General features: G+C 34.9%; 1 protein-coding gene across 2 annotated transcripts; it reads left to right on the top strand.

Annotated features, from left to right (window-relative positions):
• The first annotated feature begins 532 nt into the window (after positions 1-532).
• On the top strand, positions 533-7,754 carry LOC128618704 (uncharacterized). 2 transcript variants are annotated; one of them, XM_053642484.1, is made up of 6 exons: positions 533-727; positions 3,059-3,140; positions 3,228-3,263; positions 5,610-5,858; positions 7,207-7,314; positions 7,433-7,754. In XM_053642484.1, the coding sequence occupies exons 1-6, from the start codon at positions 713-715 to the stop codon at positions 7,510-7,512; spliced, it is 570 nt and encodes a 189-aa protein (XP_053498459.1). In that variant the 5' UTR covers positions 533-712; the 3' UTR covers positions 7,513-7,754. The 2 variants fall into 2 exon arrangements, with proteins under 2 accessions (XP_053498459.1, XP_053498460.1); XM_053642485.1 differs by having other exon boundaries at positions 534-727; positions 3,076-3,140.
• The last annotated feature ends 436 nt before the right edge of the window (positions 7,755-8,190 follow it).

The following is an 8,190-nucleotide window of genomic DNA, read 5'->3' as shown; positions in this document are numbered from 1 at the left end:
TTAAATAAGAAAAAATATATAAGAAAAAATCTTCACCATTCATATCCTTTAAGGTCATTCAAATGATTCACATTAAAGGAAAAGCTCAATCACCTCACTTCTTTTCACGTGATAAGGCAGACCTGTTGCAGTTTCAAGAAGCATAAACAAGTCGAGTTTTCTGAATAAAATGTTGATGAGACTCACAGGGTCAAGAAGGTTAAAAGTGCCAAAGTGTAGGCCTACCTGGAGAACATATAAATATAAACACAAATACAAATGCATTTACATTTGCGTCGTTTTTACTTAGTTTACATAGTTCTTAAAATTATAGGATGACTTTATTCAGTTTAAACTGTCAGGCCTTTACCTAATCAATCATATTTAATGTATTCAGTTCCACATGCTTCTCGCCACATCACTTATATGATTCTTATATGAATGAAGTGGATCTCGACTGCACATGCATAAAGTAAATCTACACAACTCCCTGTGCTTCCTGAATGTGTTTCTCTTGAGGAATATAATACTATCGTGGTATGCAAAGCAATAAATGTGTTTCCTGTTGCAGGACTGGCTTTACCTACAGTATTATACCTTTGCTGTCATTTGCATTGAAAACAGGAACCGAGGATCGATTTCCAAAACAAACTCATTCCAGCTATAAAGAGCATGTTTCACCTCCTTCAGTTCCTACATCACTTCCCACATCAGTGTTTTACACGCACAACGTATGCCACCTCTGAAGGTAGGATTATGGAATGATTTAGACTTCTTTTTTCTTTCCATCCATTTCCTAAAGTTTGTCTTTTTGGTTGCTTATACCGTCTTATAAGTCGGTTTAGGTTCAAGCCTTTTATTATATGGTATTATTTCATTATTTCAGTAATACAGCTCAGTTTACTTACAAATTATGATGATTATGCTTTTGTTAAGAATATATGTACATTTTCATCCATTCCTTTTGGGGGAAAAAATTAAGGTTTTGTGAGTCTTAGGTATGGATTATTATATGATAATCTATAGCTATGCTAGATTTTGTTGTTTTTCTCTGAAACATAGAATTTACTTTTATAGTAAATGCAGGAAGTTATATGGACTGTTTATGGAGGAATTAAATGTAGAATTCCAAACTAAGCTGTCTGAGTTAGGATGAAGTGACTAATACGGTATATGACTGTATGACTACATGTATTTTATTAATAGCAGTGTTACGTCGCTCTTTCCAAAGAATTTGAAACGTTATTTATAACCTCAATTCCGTAAAAGTTGTGACGGTATGGAAACTGCAATAAAACCAAACAAAAAGAGTCTTTTGAAAATTCGATTCACCCTGTACTATATTGAAAACACATTATTAACACATTATTTGATGTATTACTTTGCGAATTAATTTTTTTTTTTTTTTTAAATATACACTCATTTCAAATCGGATGACTGCAACACACTCCAACAAAGTTGGGACAGTCGACTGTTTATCACGATGTAACATCACCTTTCCTTTTAATAATGCTTATTAAGCGTTTGGGCGCTGAAGACACTAGTTGGTTAAGTTTAGCAATGCGTCGCATATTCTCAATAGGAGAGGACTGCAGGCAGACCATGCTAGCACCCGCACTCTCTGCTTACGCAATCATGCGCTTGTATTCCAGGCAGAATGTGGTTTGGTGTTGTCCTGATCTGGATGGCAGCATATGTTGCTTCAAAATGTGTACATATCTTTCTGCATTAATGATGCCCTCAGAGATGTGCAAGTTACCCATACCATGGGCACTGACACGCCCCTATACTATGACAGACACTGGATTTTGGACCTGACGCTGATAACAGCTTGGATAGTCCTTTTCCTCTTTGGCCCGGAGAACACGCCAACTGTTTTCTCCAAAAACTATTTGAAATGTTGAACTCATCGGATCACAAAACAGGATTCCACTGTGCTACTGTCCATCTCATATGAGATAGAGTCCAGAGAAGTCGGCGGTGCTTCTGGACATTGTTGATGTCTTCTGCTTTGCATAGTAAAGCCTTAACTTGTATCTGTGGATGCAGCGGCGAATGGTGTTGACTGACAAAGGTTTGCCAAAGTATTCCCGAGCCCATGTCAGGATATCCATTACAGAGTCATGACGGTTTTTAAGACAGTGACGTCTGAGGGATCGGAGATCACGTGCATTCAGAAGTGGTTTTCAGTCTTGTTCTTTACGCACCGTGATTTGACGTTAATTATATTGTGCACTGTAGAAGGTGAAATGCCCAAAATCCTATCGATTTGTCTTTGGGGAATGTTGTTCTTAAAGTGTTGGCTTATTCGCTGACGCATCTGTTGGCAGATTGGCGAGCCTCGACCCATCCTTGCTCTTGAAGGACTAGGCCGTTTTTGGAGGCTCCTTATATACTATGATCAGACGATTATCTCACCTGTTTCACATCACCTTCTTATTTCAACTTGTCACATCGCTATTAGTACTAAATTGCCCCTGTCCCAACTTTTTTTGGAACGTTTTGCATGCATCAGTCTCAAAATAAACGTTTATCTTCAAAAAACTATGCAGTTGATTAGACAAAACATCAAATACCTTGTCTTTATACTTTTTTCGTTTAAATACGAGTCAAAGTACATTTACAAATCACTCTTCTTTGTTTTTATTAACATTTTCCATACTGACCTAACTTTGGTGTCGTATCTTGACAGCACATTTGGAGAGAATAATAATAATAATAATAATAATAATAATAATAATAATAATAATAATAATGAGTGAGAAAAAAATTAAACAAAATAATTTCTAAGTAAAAAATTATTTTTAGTTTCTTAGTATTTCTTAGTAAGACTTTAGTATATCTAGCATCTTATAACAACAACAAATAATAATAATTATTATTATTATTATTATTATTATTATAATTATTATTTTTTATTAGTAGTAGTAGTAGTAGTAGTAGTAGTATTTGTTGTTGTTCTTGTAAGATGCTAGATATACTGAAGCCTTTGCTAAGAAATACAATAGTTTTTGTTCAATAAAATTTGTTGTTGTTGTTGTTTGCAACATTTCATATACACCAAATAACATGATGTCAGTGTGATTTACTTTTCAGTAATGACCCTGGCAGAAAGATGGTTGCAACAGGCCTGACTTGTTTCCTCATCGCTTCATTGATTTGTGAGTATAACACACTTCACATATTTACTGTATGTCTAATAATGTCTAAGTGTTTTGTTTTATACTTATCCTTCTCTCTCTCTGTAGACTATGTAATGTCTGCTTGTCATTCACCCACTGCAGGTAAAGTCATTGACTGATTGTCTTTCTTAACTTATTATCCATAACTCCTTTCATTCGACTTGTTTCTTTTACTGTGTATATATATATATATATATATATATATATATATATATAACAGTTTATGTGTTATGTAGAATTTTTCCTCATGTAAAATGCAATTACAAAACTGTTACCATGTGACTCACCAAAGTCTCTTCTCCGTTAGATATCAACGCTGTTAAAGTGTTAAAGGAAAACTCCACCCTCAAACGTGTTAAATACGTTTTGAAATATGATGTGCTTAGCAATTCTGGTGCTAACTTATAGCTTGGTGTTGTATTTCAGTTATTCCTGTTATCAGTTAGCGTTTGTGTGCCACACTGAGGTCACATGGGGACATTGTTATTACTATCACAGGTTGTTTTTTTTTCTCACTTGCCAATTCCAGCAGCATTCATATTAATTAGAGATCCAATGTAAAAGTAATGGAGACAACAAACCTTGGACTCGGAGTCCCAGAATTCAAAGCAGCTATACGACACGGTTACAGAAGAGAGTCAACTCAGCTATTTAGCGATCTATGAGATGATGAGCATGATGGTGTTGATGGTATGGATATGAAAGTTGAAGCTTTGGAAGCTGATCTTTATTAGCAGAGTGTACAGACAAGGAGGTGAGAGAGCTGGACAGACTAAAGGACTAAGCGCTGCTGCATTGCTCTGTTTAGGTAGTCAAATGGCATTGTGGGTAATGTAGGAAAGTGCTAAATAAAGTGAAAATAGGCTGAAATGTTAATGAAAGATATATAATTCATTCAGGAAATTCATATAAAGATTAATATGCTACCTGTTGCGTGGGTTTTTCCTCTAAAAAAACAAAACACATGGTTGGTTTTCAGTCAGTTTAGCTGCTTAAAGAACAGACACGAATGTGTGGTTTTCTCTGTACAAAAATTCTTAACAAGGAAAAAGTACAAAAATAGTTGAATTTCTTTTAGTTCAATGCTGATTAAAAAGTTTATGATTCAACTCTAGATGATATGGGCGTTCTGTGAGTAAATTTTTACTAAGAACAAAGACGGACTATTTATTGGACTTATTACACAGATAGATAGATAGATAGATAGATAGATAGATAGAATACTAGTAAGCTAAGGATGAAAAAGGAATTTTCAGCAGGCCAATGACCCAAAGCGTACATCCAAATCGACAAAAGAATGATCGATGTCTTTGCATGACCTAGCCAGAGCCCAGACCTGAATTCAACTAAAAATGTGTAGGGTGACCTGTTGCCAATTACCCTCTATCACGATCTCCCCGTCTGGCAACGCGTTCGGAGAGATGAGTGGGCGCGCACTTGCACGAACTACGTGCACGAGTGCTCAGCGAGCGCATGCTCTTCGGATTTTGACAACTGTGACATTGTATACTTTGGACACGTGCATTTGTAATGGATCTGTTCTGTCGCCTCCCTATTCTGTCATTGGCTGTTGTTTGAGCGTGTGTGTAGATTGGTGTCAGCCACCAGCACTTAACGTTGATAATGTTTGATATATATACCGCGCGCCTCCCAGTACACGGCGTGGAGAATTAGATATAGTTGATATAGTTAGTTAGATAAATACGTGGTCCATATTATGTTCCTTGATATATTTAGTTAGGTTAAACTTTAGATTAGTCCATTTAGTCCACGCTGGTTTGTCCGCTCCCAGTTCATAGTCATAGTTCATGTTTCTTGTTTTGTGTCTTCACCCTGTTTTCTGTGACCGCGACTTTGATTCCTGCTTTGCCCCGTTTGTGCCTCTTTGCCGATCACCTGACCCTTTGCCTGTCTTGACTACGTTTTGGATTACGATTTGGATTTATCTGCCTTTGTCTCTTTTAATAAATACGTCTTTTCCTGCACCTGCTTCCGTACTCAATTCCCTTACGTCTCGGGATGTGACACCCTCCAGCTGTTTCTTTTCAGGAACACTTACTTTTCCAACCTTATGTTGCCCCGTCCCAACTTTTTTGAGACGTGTTGCGGCCATCGAATTCAAAATTACCTTATTTTTCCGTAAAACGGTACATTTCCACAGTTTAAACATTTGATATATTTTCTGTGTTCTATTGTGAATAACATTTGGGTTTATGAGATTTTCAAATCATTGCACTCTGTTTTTATTTACATTTTACACAGTGTCCCAACTTTTTTGGAATCATGGTTGTAATTTCACATTGAGGGTGGAAGACATGATTTATCTTGGTTTATATATAGTGTGTGTGTATATATATATATATAGAGAGAGAGAGAGAGAGAGAGAGAGAGAGAGAGAGAGAGAGAGTAAACTGTATATATTGGGCATTTGTCATTTTGTTGATCCAGGTAACATCACTGCACAGGTGACGAACCTCTCCCCTGCAACCAGCTGTTTCACTAATGTAAATGTCACCTGTGAAACGAACCTGTCTCTGAACCTGATCTATGGCTTTGAGTGGCAGAAGGACCAGAATAATATAGACAGCAACAAGCAGAACATTTTAGTTCAGAAGATCAAAAAAAATGTGACACTCACCTGTACTGTTCTGAGTTCATGTGGAAACGTCACCTCTTCATCTTACAACATAACAAGTTGTAAGTATAAATATGTTTGTCTCTAGAAACACATCATATAAGATATTTCATATTCATAATGTCATATTCATAAATAAATGAAAGTCTTAAAGGTAATACATAGCACTACAAATAATAACACTAAAAAAATCACTATCATATCATGACAAGTATGGAATAAAACACCACTTAGCATGTTGTTATAGGAATATCTGATGTTACCACGCTGAAGTTGATTATTTACCAATAACAGCATGTCCCCAAGTATTTTATTCCTCTAGAACCACTGCGATTTCTCAATGATTACAATTTGGCCTTTATTAAAGAATGACACACTTCATACTTTTAACCAATGACATTTACATTTAATGCTGTAGACCTTGTCCACACTGATCAAGTCACATCAATAGGTTTTTATTGTCATTCCTCTATATGTAGTGCCCTCCACTAATATTGGCACCGTTGGTAAATATGAGCCAAGAAGGCTGTGAAAAATTATCTTTATTGTTTAAACTTTTGATCTTTTGTTCAAAGAATTCATGAAAATACTCTGCTGTCATGGATATCAAACAATTGCAAACACAACACAGGTTTATCAAAAAAAAAAAAATCTTTATTAAATATAGGTTTGCTACAATTTTTGGCACCCCTATGAATTCATATGAGCAAAATATATTTGAAGTATATTCCCATTGACATAAAAAAAAAAAATGTAGTACATCTGGGTGACTGGGTGACATTGTTATGAATGACTGAGGGAATTTGGCCTATGTGTTACCTCATATTTATACCCCTGTGAAACAGGAAGTCATGGTTGAACAATTTCCTGTTCCTAGTCACCCTGATATACTAAAAAAAAAAAAAAATTAAACTATCAATTGGATATTTGTTTTGTTTTCTCATTTCTCTATTATAACTTTGGATCTTTGTGTAAGCCTGATCTTAGTATCTTTGTTGCCTGCTTTTCTCTCTCTCGGTCTCTCAATGTTGGATAAAACATCGCTGTAAGATTTATACATGAAAATATATTTGTGGATACATTTGATGTATTATCTGTCATTTGGTTATCCTCCCATGAAATCAAATCATAAAGGAACGTATTCAATAGTATAATGCAGCAGCATGCCTTACCTCGACCAAAAAAAAAAAAAAGTAGACTCTAGGTTATTTTGAATGTGTAGTAGTGGGAAGTGAAGACTGCTGGACTGAAATCCAGTTTAAACTGACGAAGAATTTCGGGTGAGCGAGTAGTGCTCAATGTGTTCAAGTCCACTCGCCTTCACTTTCTACTATCATGTAGCCAATCAACAGCATTTCACATGTACAGCTGACTGGTTTATATCTGGATATTTGTGACGTTTTCTCCGAGGCCCTGAAGATAACATCACCACCGTTCTGCTGATCTGTGGAGCAGGAGCTATTATCGTCATCTTCATGTTTGCCATCACCATGAAGATTATGCTGAAGCGAGGAGAAGGTGAGCTCCACCTCAGTCAACTACATAAAAGACCATACTTTTACATGTTAAAATAAATTAGTATTTAAATAAGCCTAGCATTTAAATCTTGACTCTGTATCTGTTTGACTTTGATTAGCTCAAAGGCAGGCCAGGAGGCAACAGAGACAGGTGATGCAGAGCAATGACAGCACTGCGACCGTCACAAGCTACTGGTGAGAGAGACAGAGAGTGTGCGAATGGTATTATTTAATTTGTTACAGAACAGCATGTGAGGCCAAGATATAATCATTTTTCCTCTGTGGACACTGTTTTTCTGTTGATCTGTTTTTCTTTGAAAATAATTTCTAATTTTGCTTTACTTAATGGCTATGCAACAAATCCTGATGTTATGGATTTATTTGTTTTTAATTAATTTTTTTTTCATTTAATTTTCATTTTCATTTAACAAACAAATTTTAAAAAAATGTAACAACTAACTAATTAATTGCTTAATTATTAATTATTATTAATAATTAACTATTATTAATTAATTAATTAATTAATTAATTAATATTAATTATTATTATAATTAACATATAAATGTACATTTATATAAATACTATTAACAGATATTTGACTCGTTTAAATTGTCGTTCGGTATATGTGGTAACTGTAAATGCATACTTGGGTAACATATATACGAAAAATCACAGTAAACCGAAATATTTTTTTTGCAATTATAATTTGTTTGTTTTCAGCATATACATTTTTTGTTATCCTTTTTATAACTTTGACTCAATTTAAGTATATTGTTATTGATAACTGATTTTATACTACACTGTAAAACCGGATAAGTTCATTTAACTCGAAAAATTTGAGGAAACTAATTACCTCAAAAATTTTAAGTCGATGAAT

Source organism: Ictalurus furcatus, chromosome 14, assembly GCF_023375685.1.
Source record: "Ictalurus furcatus strain D&B chromosome 14, Billie_1.0, whole genome shotgun sequence".
NCBI classification, from domain to species: domain Eukaryota; kingdom Metazoa; phylum Chordata; class Actinopteri; order Siluriformes; family Ictaluridae; genus Ictalurus; species Ictalurus furcatus.
This window is presented reverse-complemented; position numbering and strand designations above follow the sequence as displayed.